This window comes from Arachis duranensis, unplaced genomic scaffold, assembly GCF_000817695.3.
Source record: "Arachis duranensis cultivar V14167 unplaced genomic scaffold, aradu.V14167.gnm2.J7QH unplaced_Scaffold_343483, whole genome shotgun sequence".
Taxonomy (NCBI): domain Eukaryota; kingdom Viridiplantae; phylum Streptophyta; class Magnoliopsida; order Fabales; family Fabaceae; genus Arachis; species Arachis duranensis.
The window spans coordinates 3,062,552-3,086,866 of NW_026264909.1; the positions used below are offsets into that span (position 1 = coordinate 3,062,552).

At 39.7% G+C, this 24,315-nt stretch overlaps 1 protein-coding gene across 1 annotated transcript; it reads left to right on the forward strand.

The window, feature by feature from the left end:
- The first annotated feature begins 1,999 nt into the window (after window positions 1-1,999).
- On the forward strand, window positions 2,000-2,788 carry LOC107465835 (uncharacterized). Its single transcript, XM_016084809.1, has one exon. The coding sequence runs from the start codon at window positions 2,000-2,002 to the stop codon at window positions 2,786-2,788; it is 789 nt and encodes a 262-aa protein (XP_015940295.1).
- Window positions 2,789-24,315: the final 21,527 nt, after the last annotated feature.

Consider the following 24,315-nt stretch of genomic DNA (forward strand, 5'->3'; position numbering starts at 1 on the left):
CCCTCGACACTCCTTCATGGCTCAAGTTCCTTGCTTGTGTGGGCGTTGGCAACTTGGTTCTAGAGTTGGCAACGCCAACCTTGCTTCCAGGGTTGCCAAGCTTGCTTGGTATGATTGTGTGTGGCGTTGGCAACGCCAATCCCAAGTTGGCAACGCCAACTTCTTGCCTTGGTTGCCTCCAGGGCTAAGCTTGCCTTGTGTTGTGGAGTTGGCAACGCCAATCCCAAGTTGGCAACGCCAACTTCTTGCCTTGGTTGCCTCCAGGGCTAAGCTTGCCTTGTGTTGTGGAGTTGGCAACGCCAATCCCAAGTTGGCAACGCCAACTTCTTGCCTTGGTTGCCTCCAGGGCCAAGCTTGCCTTGTGTTGTGGAGTTGGCAACTCCAATCCCAAGTTGGCAACGCCAACTTCTTGCCCAGCTTGCATCATTCTTGCTTCCATGCTTCCTTGTTTCATCACCTATCATCAACAAGGGAAATAGCTTCAAAGTCTTACCAATTCAAGCAATAAATTTCATGAGATTCATTCATACTCATTCATATATGCATTCCTTAAATCATTTGCATGAATTTGGCTAGAATTAACATGTTCCTTGATATCATCATGCATGGAAACAAAACTCATAAAAGGACTTGTTTATTAAGAGAAAATGAGTGAATTTAAGCTAAAACTAACTAAACTAACTAACTAATAAAGCAAATATGCACTTGCATCAAAGATCCAAACCAACATTTATCCAGTTTTTTGAGGATTTGTGATACTGTCAAATCTAATGGTGTGCATCCTGACATCTATAAACTGTTGTTATTTCCATTCTCCCTCAGAGACAAAGCTACTCACTGGTTGGAGACATTTCCAAGAGAGAGCATCAACACTTAGGAAGATCTAGTGAGCAAGTTCCTTGCCAAATTTTACCGACCTCAGAGGATTATTAGATTGAAGGCTGAAGTACAAACATTCACACAATTAGATGCTGAATCTCTATATGAGGCATGAGAGAGATACAAGGCTAATTAGGAAGTGTCCCCCTGAAATGTTCAATGAATGGAACATATTGCAGAATTTCTATGAAGGCTTGACATTGAAAGCTTAGGAGGCACTAGATCACTCCGCTGGAGGCTCTTTGCAACTCATGAAAACTGCAGATGAGGCCCAAAATCTTATTGATATGGTGGCTAACAACCAATATTTCTTTGCTCATCAAAGGCAATGCCAACCATCACAAAGGAAAGGAGTGCTAGAGTTGGAAGGAGTGGACTCAATACTAGCTCAAAACAAAATGATGCAGCAACAAATTCAGCAATAATTTGAGCAAATGGCCAAGAGGATTGATAGCTTCCAAGTTGCAACAGTAAATACAAGCCAACCATCAACCACATGGGGGAAAATGAAGAGAATCAAGATGATCAGTAGCAAGAACAAATTCAATTTGTGCACAACCAAGGTTTTGGCTCAAGTGAGGTTTATGGTGACACCTACAATCCCTCATGGAAGAACCACCCAAACCTTAGATGGGGGGATAGCCACCACTAAAACCAGCAACCATGGCAAAGGAATTCAAGCCAAAACAACTCAAGAAATAACCAGAACTATAACCAGTAGAACAATAACCAAAATTTATATAGAAAACCCCAAAACACTTATCCCAATTCCAACCATTATCCATTTAATAACCCAGCCACCAACCACAACAACTATCATCCACCCTCATCATCAGCTCATAACCAACCACAAATCCCACAAGACACTCAGAGAATCTCCAACTTAGAGATATTGATGGAGAAAATGATGAAACAGCAAGAACTTACAAACAAAAACAATGAAACTTCTACAAGAAACATAGAAAGGTAGATTAGACAGCTTTCCAAGCAAGCTGTGATTGAAAGGCCATCAAGCTCATTACCAAGCAATACCATTTCTAATCCAAAAGAAGAGTGCAAAGCTATACATCTAAGGAGTGGAAAGATCTTGGTGAAAAATGAAGAAGCAACCAAGAAGCTTATGGAAAGCAACAAAAAGCCAACAGAGAAAGAGGAAGCCAACAACAAAGAAGTGACAACAAACAAGCAAACTTCAGAGAAGCTCAAAGAAAAAGATGACCAAAAGAAGCCTGAAGAAGGAAAGAAGCAGCCACAAATCTCAAGAAAAGGGAAGGAAGCAATGGAAGAGCCAACCAAAGAACAAAGGCATGGAGTAAAAACTTTCACACCTCTATTGCCATATCCCCAAAGATTCAACAAGGAGACTAAGGACCAACACTTCCCTAAATTCCTTGAAGTCTTCAAGAAATTGGAGATTAACATCCCTCTGGCTGAGGCATTAGAGCAAATGCCTCTATATGCGAAGTTTTTGAAGGAGCTTATCAATAAAAAGAGAAGTTGGCAAGAGAAGGAAACTGTATTGCTAACTGAAGAATGCAGTGCATTAATCCAGAAAGGGCTTCCTCCAAAACTGGAGGACCCTGGAAGCTTTTTCCTACCTTGTATCATTGGCAACATAAACATCAATAAAGCAATGTGTGACTTAGGGGATAGCATCAATCTAATGCCTTCTTCTCTGATGAAAAGGCTATGCATAGAGGAGGTAAAGTCCATACAGATGTCACTAGAGCTAGTGGACAAAGCTGTGGTATTTCCCAAAGGTATGGTTGAAAATCTTTTGGTTAAAGTGGATAAGTTCATATTCCCTGCAGACTTTGTGATTCTGGACCTAGATGAGGAAGGAAGTGATTCCATCATACTAGGAAGACCATTCTTGGCTACAGCAAGGGCTATCATGGATGTGGAATAAGGGGAACTGACCCTAAGACTGCACGATGAAAGCATTACTTTAAATGTCTTTCCAAAAACACAGCACTATGATGAAAAGAAAGAATGCATGAAGAGCAACAGAGAAGACTTGCAGTGGAAGGAAGAAACCAACAAGGCACTCATTGATTCCCTTCCAAAGTAAGAAACAAACAACATAGCAGCACAAAAGGAGAATGAAACTATGCAGAGTGATGAGGGAAAGCAGGAAGAAGTTGAAGTATTAGCTACTAAGAAGGAAAGTCCAAAAATGCAGTCCATTGTCAAAGGGGAAGGATCCACACACAGAAAGAAGAAAAGCAAAAAAAGGGGTAAAAAGGGGTGAAAGAACTAAAAGATCCCAACTGAGGGATTTCAAAAAGGGGATAAAGTGCAGTTAATCTTCCAATAATTGGGGGCAAGTCAACAAGCTGATGACTACTATACTATCAACAAAATACTCTCACTAGATCATGCTAAAATTGAGTATCAAGGCACTAAAAAGAAGATCACATTGAAGGGAGACAAGCTGAGATATTATAGTCATCAACCACCCTAATAAGGGCCCAATGTCAAGCTAGTGACAATAAAAGAGCGCTACATGGGAGGCAACCCATGATTTAATATCCTTGTTTCAATTTAATTTCAATAATCAGTGGTCCTTCTAGCATGAAATTGAATTCTCATGAGCATATGGTGCACGAAATTGTGTATGCCAATATTAATGGACTATTTCTCATAGCTTCGCACAACTAACCAGCAAGTGCACTAGGTCGTCCAAGTAATACCTTATGTGAGTAAGGGTCGAATCCCACGGAGATTGTTGGCTTGAAGTAAGCTATGGTTATCTTATTATTCTTAGTCAGGATATAATATCAATAATAATTTTTAGTTTCAATTGTAAAAAGTAAAAGAGCATGAAATAAATACTTATTATGTAGTAATGGAGAATATGTTGGAGTTTTGGAAATGCTTTGTCCTCTGAATTTCAGCTTTTCCCTTGTCCTCCTCTTCACACACGCAAGGCTCCTTCCATGGCAAGCTGTATGTAGGGAATCACCATTGTCAATGGCTACTTCCCATCCTCTCAGTGAAAATTGTCCAAATGCTCTGTCACAGTACGGCTAATCATCTATCGGTTCTCGATCATGTCGGAATAAGATCCATTGATCCTTTTGTGTCTGTCACTACGCCCAACACTCGCGAGTTTGAAGCTCGTCACAGTCATCTAATCCTTGAATCCTACTTGGAATAACACAGACAAGGTTTAGACCTTCCGGATTCTCAAGGATGCCGCCAATGGATTCTAGCTTATACCACGAAGATTCTGATTAAGGAATCTAAGAGATACTAATTCAATCTAATGTAGAACGGAGGTGATTGTCAGGCACACGTTCATGGATTGAGAAAGGTTATGAGTGTCACAGATCATCACCTTCTTCATAGTGAAGCGCGAATGAACATCTTAGATAGGAACAAGCGTGTTTGAATGGAAAACAGAAATAATTGCATTAATTCATCGAGACGCTGCAGAGCTCCTCACCCCCAACAATGGAGTTTAGAGACTCATGCCGTCAAAAGGTGCAAAGTTCAGATCTAAAAATGTCATGAGATACAAAATAAATCTCTAAAAGTTGTTTAAATACTAAGCTAGTAACCTAGGTTTATAGAAGATGAGTAAACTAAGATGGATAGTGCAGAAATCCACTTCTGGGGCCCACTTGGTGTATGCTGGGGCTGAGACTTAAGTTTCTCACGTGCCTGGGCTGTTTCTGGAGTTGAACGGCAGGTTGTAACCTGTTTCTGGCGTTGAACTCCAACTTGCAACCTATTTCTGGCGCTGAACGCTAGACTGCAACATGGAACTGGCGTTGAACGCCAGTTTACGTTGTCTATCTTCGCGCAAAGTATAAACTATTATATATTGCTGGAAAGCCCTGGATGTTTACTTTCCAACCCAATTGAGAGCGTGCCAATTGGACTCCTGTATCTCCAAAAAATCCATTATGAGTGCAGGGAGGTCAAAATCTAACAACATCAGCAGTCCTTTTTCAGCCTAAATCAGATTTTTGCTCAGCTCCCTCAATATCAGCCAGAAAATACCTAAAATCACAGAAAAACACCCAAACTCATAGTAAAGTCCAGAAATATGATTTTTTCCTAAAAACTAATAAAAATCTACTAAAAACTAACTAAAACATACTAAAATTTACATGAAATTACCCCCAAAAAGCGTATAAAATATCCGTTCATCAGCATACATGATAATTGCATGCATTGTATTGAAGTATAGGCTAGATTTCTAAGTTTGGTGTGCCTGAAGGCACTCCAAAATAGTTTTTCAAGCCTTCTTAGACTATATGCTTATTCATTTTGATGGAGTATATAGCCAAACATTAAGTTTGGTGTCTGCATATACACTTAACCTCATAGAAACCATTTTGCTTAGAAGATCAAAATTATGAATAGATGAGCCGTACGTAGCTTCAATTTAGGAGTTTATGGTAGAAAATAAAATGTTCCTTATGATAAATGTACCAATTATGATGAATATTAATTGCATTTTATATGGATCCCTTAGCAGAGAATAAGTTTGGTGTCCACCAAATTTTTGTTCAAAATCTAAGGAGTATAGTTGGTCAATTGTACACAAGGAACATGCAAAAATCTTGTTTTATTTACCACTACACCACCGTGCCATTCTTTATGTCCAATGCTTACCAATTCTTTAATTTAATTGTGTAGGACAAAGAACATTGAAAAGAGGACAATGTGGAATGCATGCACGGCTAGGACAAAGAGAAAGAGAGTCACATGTGCCTAGGGAATGGTGCATTCTTGGAAACAAAAATCTGCATGCTTAGAGCTCTTGAAGGCCGAACCACATGCATCCAATGGGTGAGCAATCCTTGTCAAGCTCCAACTATGCATGCAAGCCGTCCATGCCTTAAGCTCCCCACAAAATTTGCTCACTCTCCACCCTTCCTTCACATAACTGAACTCTCTCCTCACTTGTGGTGCTGTGTGAAGACTTGATACCTTGTCTATAAATAGCTTGAGACACTTCATAAGCTACACAAGCATTTAGTCCATTCTTTTTCTATCCCACAAACACAGTTAACAACCCTCCTCCCCAAACAGCACATCATTCTCTATTCGTTTCACAACAAAACCGAACCTTACCTCCCCCAAAGCTCATCCTTGATTCTTCTTTCTTTCTAAACTCATGGCTCCATCAAGCTCTAGTGGAAGAAAAGAAAAAGAGCCCATGGTGACCGAACCTCCAACCTATGATGCAAAGAAATTTAAATCTCAGTATCATGAAGGAAGATATCATAGGCTTATGAAATCAAAGCATGTCATTCCTGAGATGGAATTCTACTTGAGGGAGGGGAAATATCCCATCATGAGGCAAATTACCAAGGAAAGGAGATGGAAACTTCTATGTGCACCTCTCACTAACATTAGTGCAGTTATGGTGTGAGAATTTTATGCTAATACTGTGAAAGGAACTGCAGACAGCCCTCCTAATAAAAGCTTTATCAGAGGTGTTGAAGTGGATTTTAGCCCAGCCTCGGTCATGAGAGTCCTCCAGTTGAGGAGAATAACCTATGGAGAGCTTAGTTTTGAAGATAGAATATAGGGAGAGAATGACCCTGATGATATTCTACAGGGGATATGTTTAGAAGGCACAGACTGGGAAAGAGACTCAAAAGGAGCCCCAAGCCACTTGAAAAGAATAGATCTCACTCCTGAGGCCAAGGAATGGTATGAGATAGTAAGGAGATCTATACTCCCTACTAGAAACACATCATCGGTCACAGTCAAGCGAGCACTCTTGACATACTGCATCCTACATGGAAGAGAAATCAACCTCTCATAACTCATAGCCGACAATATTCAGGAGATGGCTGAAAGCATGAACAAATCGAGTAGGCTTGGTCATCTAAGCACCATTCTAAGGCTATGCAACAGGGCTGGGGTGCTCTTTGAAGATGAAGACATAGAGAAGGTAATAAGAGGAAAGGGATCACAAAAAGAAGCATGGAAAGTGCTAGTGAAGATGATGATTCAGAGGAAGGAAGAACTCAAAGTAGAAGAAGAAGACCACAAGTGGAGGGGGAGCAAGTTCCTGATGCATTGGACTTGAGTCAAATGCAGAGAACAATTAAGAAAATGTCTCAACATTTCATGAGGTAGCAGGAGCAATCTTTGAAGGATAGAGAGGAAAGAGAGGCTTGGCAGCGACAAATGATGGATCAACAAGAGGCTTGGCAACAGCAAATGATAGCCCAAGAACAAGAATTTCAAACAAGAATTCTTTAAGAGCATAAGGAACAATCAAAAGATTTTAAAGAATCATATGATAAATTGTATTTGAATCAAGCTAAGTATGGGGAATATACTCACAACTTGTATCAGTGGAAGAATATACATCATACCATTGAAGAAAGTAGGCATATAGATAGAATAGAGTATGATGAGGATACACAAGCAAAGTTAGATTATTTGACCCATAGCATGCCAGCACTGAATCCACAAATCAAACCATTTGAGCAATGCCAAGAGTTAAGAGACTGTCAGAGGGCAAAAACCGAGAGGCATTCATCATGGATGCATCAAAGATTGGAGGCAGCAGGACTCTCAGGTCTCATAGACTCTGTCTGAGATAGAAGGTGCCCTGGTGAAGAAGCTTAGGACTATTCCAAGCTCTGGAAGAAAAAAAAGAAGAAGGGAGAATCAAGCAACAACCAGGGACATAACAACTAAAAGGAGGTGAAGTTCTTTCATAATTTTAAATTAAATAAGGAAGATGTATGTCTGAAACATGATATGCCTCCAATTGCTCTTTGTTCTGTATTTTTATGTTTTGAGTAGTTAGCTTGAAAGTGATCTGCATAATAATTGTCATCCATCATTAGCTTGAACTTTGTTTTGTTTCCTTTCTGCTTGAATAGAAGAAAAATGTTTGAATTAGAAAGTGAATATCCAATGTTGTAGAAGTTTGAATGAAAGTTGGTGGTGGTATTTGTTTGATTCAATTGTTAGCTCATAAAATAAATACTGCATAATGACATGTTTCTTGAAATATGAACTAGCTTGCTGCTACAAAGTCTACTATTAATAGAAATCCCTTGAGAATGAATCAAAACAAAAAGAAAAGAAAATGAAAAAGCCAAGAATTGGCAAAGAAACAAACAATAAGGCTAAACACCAATATCTTGGACCCTAGGACATATGCCTGTGGTGTTTATGTACTAGGATATGCTTAGACAAGTAGGTTCTGAGGAGTATTTTGAAACTTGGCTACTTAGATCAACTGATTTGGGATTGCCAACCAAAAGTCTACCATCAAGAGCAACCTAGCTGCAAAACACTTAATGATCCAAAGAGATACTGGGCATCAATGATCCTAGGAAGAAAAGGTGAGCCATGTGTCTGTGGTGAAGGAATGTTGAGCAAAACTAAGTCAAAGGCTGCTGCAACATTTGCCACCAAGCCATCAATGAATAATAAGCTCTTTAAGCAAAATAAGGAAAGAAAAATGAGCAAGGGAACAAGCAAAAGTGCAACATTATAGCAGCAACCTTAGTGAACCTTTGAGGAAACATATTTTATGTAACAACACTTAATAAATGAGCTATCATTGTCTGTATAAAACCCCAAGAACCAAGTTTAACTATTTGCTAAATAAGGATATGCATACTTCTCTGTTTCATTCCATTTTCTCTTCTGTTTGATGCTTGCTTGGGGACAAGCAAGGTTTAAGTTTGGTGTTGTGATGACAAGTCATCATATGCTAGCTTTGCAAGCATTTTTCACTTGTTTCATTAGGTTTTATGCATTTTCTTGCATTGTAAGTAAGTAATTTGGAGAGGAATTGCATGGTTTTGTTGAATCAATCAACCATCCTTTATTTGACACTAAATCATGAGGTTTAAGCTAAAATTAATTAAGTTTTGAATGAATTTTAAACCTTGTGAATTTGGTGATACTTTGATTGGTTGTTTTGATTACTTATAGGTGAAGAAAAGAAGAAAATAAGAAAGCGTAACCTAAGAAGCGTGGCCCAAGGAAGATAAAAGCATAGCACATTGAAGAGGGAAAGCCATAGCGCTCTCTCCAAGATCTCAGAGCTCTCCAAAGGAGCGCTACTCAAGGCCAAGGAAGCAAAGCATGGATGTTGTGCTCTCCTTGTTAACCAAGCACCAAGGAAGCAAGGGAAGAAACTCAATGCTCGGTTAATGCCATTAACTTTATCGGGCCTGGAACAAAATAAATCCAAGGTACAATGTTGGTTAGTGAAGGCCACAAGGTTCGAACCATGCACCTAAAGGAAGGAGAGAGCGCTACTCACAAAGAAAAATAAGCCAAAATTGGCCAAAATGCACTCACAAGGAATCGAACTAGGGAACTCACACTACAAGGCTTGCAAAAGAAATTAGATAGAGTGGTGTGGCAAGGATTCGAACTTGGGAGGTTCATGAAGGGCAAGAAAAAGGCGCTACACTCCTTTATAAAGAAAATTAGCAACAAGGCTCCAAGGGGGTTCGAACCTGGAGCCTCATTAACAAGGAGAGGGATGTAGTGCTCTTGCCAATCACCTAGCACTACCCTCCTTGTTTTGCTAGCAACTTGACACGGCCAGGGAAGCTTGGCGCAGCAATTTGACATGGTCCAGGGAGAAATGGTGCGCTCACAAGACTTGGCAAGGCAGTATGGATACTGCGCTCTTGCCAATCACCAAGCATTGCCCTGATGCGCGCCCAAGGAGTTGTGTCACACAAAATTGGAAGGCTAGCAAAGGGAAATGTGATGCTCTTATCACCAACAAGCACTCTACTGGGAGTATGGCTCATGATAAGAAATTCAACCAAAATTCCAGTTAAATTCAATTCTTCACCAAATTGAAAAGCCCACTCCAAATTCTAAAATCCAAAAATAGGAAGTGTATAAATAGTAGTTTGAGTTAGAAAAAACTTTTTGGGGAGCCATTTGTTATTTTCACTTTTGATCTTTTAGAGATTCTTATTTTGGGAGCTGAATTTGAGATTTTAGTTTTGGGGATTGAGAATTGAATTCTCTTCTTCTTTGTTCTTACTTTCACTCTCTACTCTTTGTTTTTGAATCTCAGGTTGAGAATTGAAGGAATTCTATTTCAATCTCACCTTGAGATCTCTCTGTTTTATTTTTCTGCATAATTCAAGGATTTGTGATTTAGATCTAAGTTTCTCTACTGATTTTCATCTTTACTGCTTCTTCAATTGTTCTTGGTTGGATCAAGGAAGGAATTGAGATCTAGACTTGTTTTCTAGTTAATGCACGAAAACTTGTCTCTCAACAAATTTCCCTTCGGCAAGTATACCGAATTGTCGTCAAGTAAAAACTCACAATAGTGTGAGGTCAAATCCCACAGGGATTGATTGTTCAAGAAATTTTAGTTAGAAAGATGTGCTAGTTGAGCTAACAGAAATTTAGTTGAGAGTAGCAGAAAATTTAAATAGCGGGAAAGTAAAGTGCAGAAAGTAAATTACAGAATCTCAAATGGGGATTTGTGAAAATGAGCATGAAGATAAATGGCAGAAAGTAAAAAGAATGGGTAAGATCAGAAATGGGGGATTTATTGGGCTTAGGAGATGTTGCATTCTCCGGATCAAATTCATTTTCATCTCTTCCTCAATCAATGCATTCATTGATCTCCTTGGCAATCTTAGGTGATTGGATCCCAATTCCTTGGCAACCCAATCTCTCTAAGCTTGAACAATTCCCCAATTCTTTTATTTAATTGCTCATGGGAAGAAATGATGCATGGTCACTGATTATACCACATGTATTTCCAAATCAAAGTGTTGGGAGGATTACATGTCACTATATTCGTCCAAACCCCAATTTGGTCCAACATGAGAAAGCATTTCTAGCATGATCTCCTCATCCCTTTTCAAAGGCTCAGAGGAGATCCAATTATGGATAGTTTCTCTTCCAAGACAAATAACCAATTGAATTAAGATCGAAAGCTTTCTAGTAAATCAAGAGAAAAGAAAGAGGAAGAAGAATGTAAACTATAATTGATCCATCAAATTACAACAGAGCTCCCTAACCCAATGAAAGGGGATTTAGTTGTTCATAGCTCTGGAAATGGAAAATGGTGGAAAAGAGTACATTCTCTCCTGTAACTAGAAAAGTGCAGAAAAGTAAATATACAAGGTGTAGTTCTCCAAATTGCCCAGCTCCTTTCTAGTTCAAAACTACTCCTATATATACTACTCTTCTTGATCTTCTAGTTAGTTCTTCAAGTGTTGGATATGGGCCTTTGATCTTGAGTTGAAGTAGTTACAATCTTCAATGGGCTCAGCTTTGCTTGCAGAAAAGTGTGAGTTAGGCATGGACGTTAGCTAGGACGTTAGTGGTGTTAACATTAAGTGAGAATGTGGGTTCGAGAACGTTAGTGACGATCACCTTTTCCACTAACGTTCCAACCCACTTGTGATCCACGTTAACTTCAACGTTAGTGGCACTAACGTGACCACTAACGTTGCCACATTGGTCCTTTGCAAACGTTATTGGCGTTCACCTTTTTCAATAACGTTGGCTCTTGGGTTTTCTTCCCACGTTAGAGTTCACGTTAGTGTAACTAACGTGAACCTTAACATGGGCATGCCTAAGCTTTGAGAGCGTTAATGACACTTACTTTTGGCACTAACACTACAAACGCCCCTCCTTCCCACGTTAGAGTTCACGTTAATTGGATTAACATGACCCCTAACGTGGTGGTGATTGCCATCTCCAACGTTAGTGACAAAGGTGAGTGTCACTAACATTGGCCCATCATGCTTAGCTCCATGTTACTCTTCACGTTAGTGGTTGATAAACCATTATTTCATGGTTTATATTGTATTTAATTGAGTGGTTTTATCAAGCTTTTCACCCACTTATTCATAAGATTTGCATGATTTTACAATTCCTTCTTAGTTTAGTTCTATGATGGAAAACATGCTTCTTTGGTCTTAATTTAGCTAATCTTAATCCTCTCTTATTACCATTCGATGCCTTGATCTGTGTGTTAAGTGTTTCAGGCTTCATAGGGCAGGAATGGCTTAGAGAATAAAGAGGAAGCGTGCGAAAATGGAAGGAACACAAGGAATTGAGGAGATGACCAGCGAGAAGTCACGCGGTCGCATGGCTCATGCGACCGCGCGAAATGGAAGAAATCAGAGTGACGCGTTCGCGTGCCTGATGTGACCGCGCGGATTGGAAGCTGCACGAATGACGCGAAAGTGTGGACGACGCGCACGCGTGGTACGAGAAATGCTAAGTGACGTGAACGTGTGGACGATGCGGACGCGTGACGTGTACAATCTGCAGAATTACAAAAGTCGTTGTCAGAGATCCTGAGCCGCATTTCAACCCAGTTTTCGGCCCAGAAACACAGATTAAAGTCAGGGAACATGCAGAGACTTAATATGCTATTCATAATTCACAAATTTTAGTTTTAGATGTAGTTTTTAGTGAGAGAGGTTCTCTCCTCTCTCTTAGGATTAGGATTAGGATTAGAATTTATTTTAGGATTAGGATTTCTTTTCACTTCAGGATTATTTTATCTTCATCAGGTTCAATAATTTATGTTTCTCTTCTACTTTTATTTACTCTTATATTTTTAATTGTGTTTGATTAATGTTGCCCAATTGGCTGATGATATTGTCCACGTTAGAATTGACATTTTCTATTTAATATAATTTGAGGTATTTCAGACTCATGATTGCTTTTCTTTAATTTTAATTTAGATTATTTACTATTGGCTTTAATTGATTAACTGTAAGCTCTTGAGTTCTCAACTATTCATGATTGATTGTTATATTGGCTAATTAACTGGAATTCCACTAACTCTAGTATTTCCTTAGGATTTGGCTAGGACTTGGGAAATCTAACCAATTGGTTCACTTCACTTTCCCTTGCTTACGCAAAGGTTAACTAAGCGGTATTAAATTCCATTCTTATAGGAGTAACTAGGATATGACTTCCAAAATTTCATACCTTGCCAAGAGTTTATTTTATAGTTATTTATTTATTATTGTCATTTGAATTACTTGTCATACTTCTTCCTTATTTCCAAAACCCCCAATTTTACCTTTTTCATAGCCAATAATAGGAACATACCTCCCTGTAATTCCTTGAGAAGACGACCCGAGGTTTAAATACTTCAGTTATCAATTTATTTAGGGGTTTGTTACTTGTGACAACCAAAACGTTTGTAAGAAAGGTTGATTTCTTGGTTTAGTAACTATACTTACAACGAGAGTTTACTATAACTTCTAAACCATCAATCTTCAGTTCTTCAGTTGTCTTAACGTGACCACTAACGTGGGCACCCTTGGCTTAGTCCAACATTAGTGACAAAGGTGAGTGTCACTAACATTGGCGATTGCTTCCTTCTCTCACGTTAGAGTTCACGTTAATTAGATTAACGTGGCTCTTAACGTGGCTAAATGTGCCTTGTGGAACGTTAGTAGCATTCACTTTTACCACTAACATTGGAGCTTCTCTTTTCCTCCACATTAGTTACCACGTTAATGTACTTAACGTGGCAAATAATGTGGGCTATGATGGCATCGAAGGCGTTATTGGCGATCACTTTTTCCATTAATGCTACAAGCTTGTCCCCATTCCACGTTAGTGGTTACGTTAATTAGCTTAACGTGACAACTATTATGGCTTCTTCTTGCTTTCTTTGTCCTGAAATCAAGAAATTAAAGTGCATCAAAGCTCTGTACCAAGTCATGAGATTATGCATAATCAATAATATCATTCAATTCTTGCCTAATTCTCATGAAATCATGTAAATTTCACAATGTTTGTAGGGATTGACTTTGTGGTGGATGGTACTACAGCGTACAATGCCTTACCTACTAGGTAGAGATTGGATTCACTCCAACCGGTCTATCCCCTCCTCGCTTCATCAATTCTGAGTGTGACAAAAATGAGATTGAGATGGTCCTATCCTGGCAGACAACGGACCCTTTATAGTTAACGCTAATCTGGCAGAAGCACAGCCTTCCCACGGGAATGTAGGACCCTTTGGGCTACAGCAGCCAGATGCTGAAGGGAGAGGAGCAAACCGAGCAGGCTTGACCGTGGAAAATTCTCTTTCTTTCTTGAATCAAGGTGTAAGTGTATTTTCATCCAAAACTTGCTTATTTACTAAGAAAATGCATGAAACTACCCTAAAACAGTAAAGAAAATGTTAGTGAAACTGGCCAAGATGCCCTGGCATCACAACACCAAACTTAAAGCTTGCTTGTCCCTAAGCAAGTACTGAAGCATAGAAAAAATGTATGGAAGAACAAGATGAACAACCCATTGTTATAGAAGTCAAGTTCTTTGTTTGTGGGGTTTCATGCATAGCAACTTAGTGTCATTCCTTCACTGGTCTTCAGGTCCTTATAATGCCCTTGAATACTTACCTAATTGCATCCTTTGAGACTTCTTATTTATTGATCCTCTCCTCTTTTCCAGGGTTTATTGCATTCTTTTTAGGCTAAGTGCTCTGTGAGAGGGCGACTCTTTAAGATAAGCTTTCAGCCAACACTCCCGAACCAGTTGGTTCAAGGTGCTAGGTATTGAGACACCCCTAAGGACTTACTCCTCAGGTCTCTTTCCCCCATACATGCACACCACAGGCACATGGTTTGTTTTTTTTTTTTCTTGAGACCTTGGTGTCCAGCACCTCTTTGGGTTACTAAGTGCTCTGTAGCAAAGGTTGCTCTTGATAGTGGACTTTCACCTGATAATCCTGGGTTAGTTAACCCAAGTTACCAAGTGATAAGGCACCTCTGAGAGCTTATTCATCCAAGCATATCCCTTGCACAAGAACACCACAGACATATGCCTCAATATTCAAACCCTTGGTGCCTAGCCTTATTTCTTATTGTTTTCCTTTCCTCTTCAAACTCTTGTTGTTCTTTCTCTTTTCTTATTAGGATCATGTTATTTGGTTAGTCTCAAAAGGATGTGTTCCAAGCATGTGATTTAGAGCATATAATTGCCTAATTACCTTGTTGGTGAACCAACTTAGCTAATTAATTACCATACCACAAACTTAAGAACTCACTTCACAAGATAAACCCACTCTTATTTTTCATAACATTTTATTTTTCAATTGGCTTAAAAGGACAAGCATACATATAAGCAAGATGACAATGGGAAGCCAGGGACCTAGACTAACACACTTAAACCTGAGCAATGAAATTCTAAAGGCAGAATTGAAAGTTCTTAAGCTACTATGGAAGCATGTTCTATTTCATACATGATTTTCCTTATTTGAAACTTGAAAAAGATAAACGAAGAGAGAACTCCACCACCTTTTACTTATTGGAATGCCCATGTCCCTTTGTTTCCTTTGTCTTGGGATCCTTCTTGATTGCTTGAATCCCCATTTCCCTTGCGCTTTCCGATCGACTTTTTCCTGAAACCATCATCCTCCATCTTCTTCTTCAATGCTTCCTTCTGTTGTTTTGCCTTCCCCTCCTCTTGTTCTGTTAGGTCCTTGCGAACTGCATCATATCTTGGAATGGCAGGGTGTAAATTATGCATATGCTCAGCTACATAAGTCAACTTGGCTTGAGTGTTTATGCTAAACTCTTCCCGATGTAGCTGTCGTCCTTCATTGAGCACACTGAACTCGTTGAATGCTTTCATCTGAGACAACTGATGTTGGTTGAGTTCTTGAAGGCGCTTGTCTTGATGCTCTTGCCTTTCAGTTACTTGATTGATGGCTTGGGTGAGTTGGGAGTAATGCTCCTGTTGCTACTCTATTTGTTGTTTCTGCCACTCCCTTTGTTGATTCATCCAATTAGAGAGCAGTTCTTCTTGACGATCCATCCTTTGGGATTGAACGTGTAGTTGTTGTTCTTGTCCCTCCATATAACTCCTTGCTAGATCCTCAATGGCTCCCTAAATATGATTCAAGTTTATGTTAGTTAGATTGTAGTACTCTTCTTGCTGGTATTCTTCTTGATGAGGTTCTTCTTGGTGAGGTTCTTCTTGTGATGTTCTCTTCCTTATTTGAGGCCTTCTTTGTTGTTGAGCGGGTGCCACATAGGTTATACGCTGGAGCGTAACTAACCTCCTAGGATTTACCCATTTTGGATTGTTGTCTTCGAATACCACCTTGGCTTTCATACATAGTCTAAGGATGGTGCTGGGGTACCAAAGTTTGGCACCCAGATCATTCTTCTCGGCTGCATCTTGGATTACCTCAGCTATAATTTCATGCACATTGATGCCTCCACCCTTTATTAAGCAATGTACCATGGTAGCTCGAGCAATGTTGACCTCAGAATTATTTGTGGCTGGGAGGATAGATCTCCTCACGAGCTCAAACCATCCCTTGGCTTCCGGGATGAGGTCTCCTCTCCTAATGAACCGTGGTCTTCTATCCGAGTACCTTTCCCAATCAGATCCTATAACACACATATCGTTCACAATTTCTTCAAGTTTATCATTGCCGGGACCATTACTTATTCTTGCTTGATAACTGAGCTCATCAAAATGTGTCGATCTCAGCTGAAGAGTCCTTGTTATAGCAATGGGGCTGAAGTCCACCTCTGGTCCTCTCACATAGCTTTTAAAAGTGGAAGCCCTGATATTGTCTTCTCTGGCCACATTGGTATAGAACTCCTATATGAGGTTTGCATTTATCTTTGTTTCTGGGTTCGTGAGCTTTTGCCAACCCCTCTGTTCATTCTTCTCTCTAATCTGTGGGCACTCATCCTCGTTGAACTGGAATGTCAACTCTGGCAGTATTTTTTTGTGCTTTAGCCGTTCAAATTAGAGCTCATAGAAGGCGGTCTTGAATCTCCTTTCATCGAAAGGAATGCTCTCCACCGGTTCCTTCTCCTTTCGCCTCTTATAGCTTGATGATGCCATGAGTAGGATTTGGTATGTGAAGGTATTGAGGGATATGGATTGATTATAGAATTCGATCAGGTTTAAATATGGTGTAGCTTAGAAGATTATGTTTTGAAAGAAAGAAAAGAGATGAATTGGACGGATAGTTGTATATGGAAGGGTTTAGAGTCGGGGTTGTTATATAGGGGGATGATGAGACTTAAAGGGTGTGGATTAATTGAAAAATCCAATGGTGGATAGTTGGGGTTTAGCATTAGATGGGCACAAGGATCACCATCCTTATGAATTGATTGTTTTGGTCTCCAAGGTTATCCTACTCCCAATGTTGCATGGCAACACTTTCCAAGGTACTCCCCTTGAGGATAAGTGTGTAGTTCCGTTATTGAAGTAGTCAAAACCCCTTCAATTGGTTGTCCCTTCAATTTCTTCCAACATTCCCTTTAATATCCTTGCAAGACAAAAGAAAAGAGAGATTAGTTTGAATTGTGGCGGGAAGAAAAAAAATTTTTGGAGGTTAGCCACCCCCTCTTTTTTTTATATTTGCTTTTGGCTAACTAAGAGTCATTCATGAATGCAAACCAACCGACTAATCAAGTGCTCATGCATGCAACGTTGGTGACACCAAACTTAGTTTGTGATCATGTGGTAAAAATTGATTAGATTAAGGCTCTAAGGTTGAACACCAAACTTAATTTCAAGCTCTCTTAGTGTGCCTTGAACACTAAACTTGGCATTCACTATATGATGCATGTAAAGGTTCTTATAAGTGCTTGTCAAAGTTGGTTTAAAATTCATGAACCTTACTTTATTAACTACTATCAAAGTTTAAAATGAAAGGATATAAAACATGGGTTGCCTCCCATGAAGCGCTTCTTTAACGTCATTAGCTTGACGCCTGGCCTTTGTTAGGGTGGTTGGTGGTGCTTCAGATCTTCCCCTCTTGCAGTGAATCTATCTCCATTGGCTTTGTTAAGAAGCTCCACATGTTCTAAGGACAAAATTTTGCTGATGGTGTACACTTGAGGTAGCTGAGATAGGATGATGGGAAGATGAGGTGGGATAGGTGAAATATAAGCAGACCACTTCATCTCCTAGAGAAAAATCCTCTGTAGGGATCTTCTTTTCCTCTATCCTCTTGGGGCCTTTTTCCTTGTCTCCCTCGATGTTACTTTTCCCTTTGTGGTTCCTTCCTTTAGGATGGTTTTGTTGCTTGTCTCATGTGATTCTGGTGGGTCTAGCTCCTCTTGGGTTACACTTGGCTGTTGTTCCTTCTAACCATATTGCTTGTCAACCATAGGGGTTCTCAGGTGTGGTGCTTGTGCTCCCGTGTTTGTCTCTTCCATTAGTCCCTCATTGTGCTCTTCCCTTGCCTCTTTGCTATCATGATATGCTTCTTGTGAGGGTTTTAAGATATTGAAGGTGAGTTGTTTGTTATATATCCTCAATATTAGTTATCCTCGCTCCACATCTATAAGTGCCCTGGCTGTGGCTAAGAATGGTCTCCCAAGGATGATGGGATGAATGTGATTCTCTTCCATCTCAAAGATAACAAAGTCTGTGGGAAGGAAGTAGTTACCAACCTTCACTAACACGTTTTCAACCACTCCTACTGACTATTTTTTAGTTTTATCGGCTAGTTTGATGATTACATCCGTGGGTGTTATCTCATTGATTTGGAGCTTTTTCATGAAAGATAGAGGCAATAAGTTGATGCTTGCTCCCAGGTCACAGAGTCCCTTATCAATCATCGCTTCTCCTTTAGCACAGGGGATGTGAAAACTCCCTGGGTCCTTCTTCTTTGTAGGTGGCTCTATTTGAATGAGAGCACTGCACTCCTTATTCATCACTATTGTTTGCCCACCCTTCAGTGAACTCTTTTTGGTTAGTAGTTCCTTTATGTACTTGACGTATGAGGGCATCTGCTGCAAGGCCTTAATGAACGGTATGTTCACATGAAGGGATGCAAATAGGTCGAGGAACCTTGAATATACTCTCCTTGCTACACCACCCTTGAGCCTTTGGGGAAAAGGTGCATATGGGTTCAGAGTCTCCTCTTTCATTAGCTCCTCTTAATTTTTCTCTTCTTACTTTTCCTTTGGATTATCTTGGAAGTGTTGTGTTGGTGTGTATGCTTCTTCCACACTCCTCTCATCACTTAGAGTGATCATTTTGCACTCCTCCCATCTTACCTTCTTTGCTTCTCCTCTTAGGTTCTTCTCTGTGTCACTTGGAAAACTATCAGTAGGTTTGGGAAATTGTTTAGATAGATACCCCACTTGGACTCCAGCCTTTTGATGGTGTCTCCCTGGTTTTGGATATTGGCTCGCACTTCATCCTTGAACACTCTATTGTCTTGGACTTCCTTACATATGTATTCAAGTAAAGTCTCAATTCTGGAGAGTCTATCTTCGGTTGGTGATGGTGGGTTGAGGTTAGGAAGTTGAGTAGGGTGATTAGGTGGGTGTTGGTATGATCTCTGTGAGGGGTGTTGGTGAGTTGCATTGTTGTTGGGATTGTGGTTGTAGCGTCTATGGTCTTGGCCTTGGTCTTGTTGGTTTCCCCACCCAAAATTAGGGTGGTTTCTCCAACCAGAATTGTAAGTTTTGGAGTATGGGTCATGGGTCTGTCTGGGTGAGTTCCCAACATAATTAGCTTATTCCCAGTCGCCATCTTCTCCTGTATTCACTCCTTCTTGAGCTGGTGTTGAAGTGATGGCTGTTGCCACTTGGTTCTCTTCCACCTTCTTGGTAAGGTAAGCTAACTACTTGGTGATCATCTTATTTTGAGCCAGCAGTGCATCCATATAGTTCAGCTCCATCACTCCTTGAGTGTTACTCCTTTCAGAAGCATATAAGTAGTCATTCTCAGCTACAGCCTTAATGACATCTATGGCCTCTTCAATGGTCTTCTTCTTGTTTAGAGAGCCCCCTGGTGAATGGCCCACGGCCTTCTTTGACTCATAGAAAAGTCCTTCATAGAAGATGAGTAGTTGAACCCATTCATTGAACATGTCTGGTGGGCACCTTCTTGATAAGTCCTTAAACCTCTCACAAGCCTCATAGAGAGTTTCACCATCTTGTTGCCTGAAGGTTTGTACCTCAGCTCTCAGCCTGTTGATTCTTTGAGGGACGTATAATCTGGCCAAAAATTTATTCACCACATCTTCCCAATTTTTAAAACTTTCCTTCGGGAAAGATTCCAGCCATTTAGATACTTTGTCCTTGAGTGAAAAAGGGAACAAAAGCAATCTATAAACATCCGAATGAACACCATTAGACTTTACAGTGTCACATATTCTTAGGAAGGTAGTTAGATGTTGATTGGGGTCTTCTTGGGCACTCCCTCCGAACGAACAATTGTTCTGAACAAGGGTGATGAGCTGGGGTTTTAATTCAAAGTTATTGGCATGTATGGTTGGCTTCTGGATACTGCTTCCATAGTTTCCTGGGTTTGGATTGATGTAAGAGCCTAAAACTCTTCTCTCTTGCCCAGCATGATTCACAGGGCGCTATCTGGCATGGTTGTGAGCTTCTCCTTCATGGTTGTTTTCCATGTTCTCCTCCATGTTTGTTTCAAAGTATTCTTCTTCTTCCTCAGCACCAACAACTCTTTTCCCTCTTGCTTCCCTCCTTAATCTAAGGAATGTCCTCTCAGGTTCCGAATCAAAGGAAGTTGAAGCTCCGCTCCTTCTCCCTGTCATACAACTAACAGAGCATACAGCAAGAAGTAAAATGAAGAGATTATTCTTGTTAGAGTGGCTGTTAGTATGAGTGGTCTAATTTATCAAACAGTTAGTGGGTTAGTGAGCAGAATTGTAAATAATAACAAAGAAAAAGAAAACAAAGAGGGGAGAGGGAATGAGGAAGGGAATAACTGAAACTAAAGGTAATTGATCAGGTAAAATAAACAATCAAAACAAAATGATCAATCTAGTGAACTTCCAACTTAATCATTGTCGATACAAAATCAATCCCCGGCAACGGCGCCATAAACTTGATGCATAAAAACTTGTCTCTCAAAAAATTTCCCTTCAGCAAGTATACCAAATTTTCGTCAAGTAATAACTTACAATAGAGTGAGGTCGAATCCCACAGGGATTGATTGGTCAAGAAATTTTAGTTAGAAAGATGTGCTAGTTGAGCTGGCAGAAATTTAGTTGAGAGTTGCATAAAATTTAAATAGCGGGAAAGTAAAGTGCAGAAAGTAAATTGCAGAATCTTAAAAGGGGATTTAGGGAAATGAGCATGAAGATAAATGGCAGAAAGTAAAGAGAATGGGTAAGATCAGAAATGGGGGATTTATTGGGCTTAGGAGATGTTGCATTCTCCGGATCAAATTCATTTTCATCTCTTCCTCAATCAATGCATTCATTGATCTCCTTGGCAATCTTAGGTGATTGGATCCCAATTTCTTGGCAACCAAATCTCTCTAAGCTTGAACAATTGCCCAATTCCTTGATTTAATTGCTCATGGGAAGAGATAAAGCATGGTCACTGATTATACTACATGTATTTCCAAATCAAAGTGTTGGGAGAATTACATGTCACTATATCCGTCCAAACCCCAATTTGGTCCAACATGAGAAAGCATTTCTAGCATGATCTCCTCATCCCTTTTCCAAAAGAGCTCAAAGGAGATCCAATTATGGATAGTTTCTCTTCCAAGACAACTAACCAATTGAATTAAGATCGAAAGCTTTCTAGTAAATCAAGAGAAAAGAAAGAGGAAGAAGAATGTAAACTATAATTGATCCATCAAATTACAACAGAGGTCCCTAACCCAATGAAAGGGGGTTTAGTTGTTCATAGATCTGGAAATTGAAAATGGTAGAAAAGAATACATTCTCTCCTGTAACTAGAAAACTGCAGAAAAGTAAATTTATAAGGTGTAGTTCTCCAAATTGCCCAGCTCCTTTCTAGTTCAAAACAACTCCTATATATACTACTCTTCTTGATCTTCTGGTTAGTTCTTCAAGTCTTGGATATGGGCCTTTGATCTTGAGTTGAAGCAGTTATAATCTTCAGTGGGCTCAGCTTTGCTTGTAGAAAAGTGTGAGTTAGGCATGGACGTTAGCTAGGACGTTAGTGGTGTTAACGTTAAGTGAGAATGTGGGTTCGAGAACGTTAGTGACGATCGCCTTTTCCACTAACGTTCCAACCCACTAGTGATCCATGTTAAATTCAACGTTAGTGGCACTAACGTGACTACTAATGTTGCCACCTTGGTCCTTCGCAAACGTTATTGGCGTTCACCTTTTTCAACAACGTTGGCTCTTGGATTTTCTCCCCACGTTAGAGTTCACGTTAGTGTAACTAACGTGACCCTTAACGTGGGCATGCCTAAACTTCGAGAGCGTTAGTGACACTTACCTTTGTCACTAACGCTACAAACGCCCCTCCTTCCCACGTTAGAGTTCACGTTAATTGGATTAATGTGACCCTTAACATGGTGGTGATTGCCATCTCCAACGTTAGTGACAAAGGTGAGTGTCACTAACGTTGGCCCATCATGCTTAGCTCCACGTTACTCTTCACGTTAGTGGTCTTAACGTGACCACTAACGTGGGCACCATTGGCTTAGTCCAACGTTAATGACAAAGGTGAGTGTCACTAACGTTGGCGATTGCTTTCTTCCCCCACGTTAGAGTTCACATTAATTAGATTAACGTGGCTCTTAATGTGGCTAAATATGCCTTGTGGAACGTTAGTGGCATTCACTTTTACCACTAATGTTGGAGCTTCTCTTTTCCTCCACGTTAGCTACCATGTTAATGTACTTAACGTGGCAACTAACGTGGGCTATGATGGTGTCGAAGGCGTTATTGGTGATCACTTTTTCCATTAACGCTACAAGCTTGTCCCCATTCCACGTTAGTGGTTACATTAATTAGCTTAACGTGACAAGTAACGTGGCTCCTTCTTGCTTCCTTTGTCCTGAAATCAAGCAATTAAAGTGCATCAAAGCTCTGTACCAAGTCATGAGATTATGCATCATCAATTATATCATTCAATTCTTGCCTAATTCTCATGAAATCATGTAAAGTTCACAATGTTTGCTTGAATCAAGGTGTAAGTGTATTTTCATCCAAAACTTGCTTATTTACTAAGAAAATGCATGAAACTACCCTAAAACAGTAAAGAAAAGGTCAGTGAAACTGGCCAAGATGCCATGGCATCACAAGTCTCTTGACCCCTGACGTTAGGATTTTTGCCAGTAAAGAATTTCAAAAAATAGTCTCTAAACCGACAGAAATCCCTTCGTACAAACGTTTTGGTTGTCACAAGTAACAAACCCCTTTAAAATTGATAACCGAGTATTTAAACCTCGGGTCGTCTTCTCAAGAAATTGCAGGGAGGTATGTTCTTATTATTGGTTATGAAAAAGTGTGTTTGGGGTTTTGGATTAAGGTAAAAGGTTAGTTGGGCAGTGGGCACAGATATATTTTTAAAGCAATAAAAATAAATAAATAACTATAAAATAAACTCTTGGCAAGATATGGGAACTGGAGGTCCTATCCTGGTTATCCTTATCAATTGTAATGAGAATTGGATTTTTCTCCCACTTTGTTAACCTCTAACTATGAAGGTAAGTTAAGTAGATGAATTAATTCTAATTCTCAACTAACAATGAGTTTGATAACTCAAGAGTCACCAATTATTTAACCAAAGCCAAAAGGAAGAAAATATCTAAATTAAAAAGCACCAATATAAATAAAGCAAGGCAGAATTAAATCTGAGAATACCTCAAATAAAATACATTCAAAGTAGCAAAATCTAACATGGAAAAGTTCACAAGCCAATTGGGCAATATAAATCAGATACAAATAAAAGCCTAAGAGTATCTGAAAGTAAAGGAGAAATAAAAAGTAAAAGGAATATTAAACCTGGATCGAAAGTTACTCCTAAAACTAAGAGAAGTCCTAAATCCTAATCCTAAGAGAGAGGAGAGAACCTCTCTCACTAAAAACTACATCTAAAATAATAAAAAGTGAATTATGAGTGCATGATAATGAATGGATACATTCCCCCACTTTATCGCCTCTAATCTGTGTTTTCTGGGCCGAGAACTAGGTCAGAAACAGCCCAGAATTCGCTGGTTGCGAATTTAACTTCGCTGATTTCTGTCACTTGCGACGCGGCCGCATGGAGCACGCGGTCGCGTCGCCTAGCGTCAGGGCCACTATGGTATATTATATATCAAATCGAAGCCTCGGACGTTAGCTTTCCAACGCAACTGGAACCGCGTCGTTTGGACCTCTGTAGCTAAAGTTATCGCTGTTTGTGTGCGGAGAGGTCAGGCTGGACAGCTTAGCAGTTTCTCCAACTTCTTGTATTCCTTCCACTTTTGCATGCTTCCTTTCTATCCTCTGAGCCATTCCTGCCTTGTAATCTCTGAAAACACTTAACACACATATCAAGGCATCTAATGGTATAAAAGGAGAATTAATATTAATAAAATTAAAGTCAAAGAAGCATGTTTTCAATCAAAGCACATAATTAGGAAGGCAAATACAAAACCATGTAAATAGTATGAATAAGTGGGTGAAGAGTTGATAAAATCCACTCAATTAAGCACAAGATAAACCGTAAAATATGGGTTTATCAACCTCCCCACACTTAAACAATA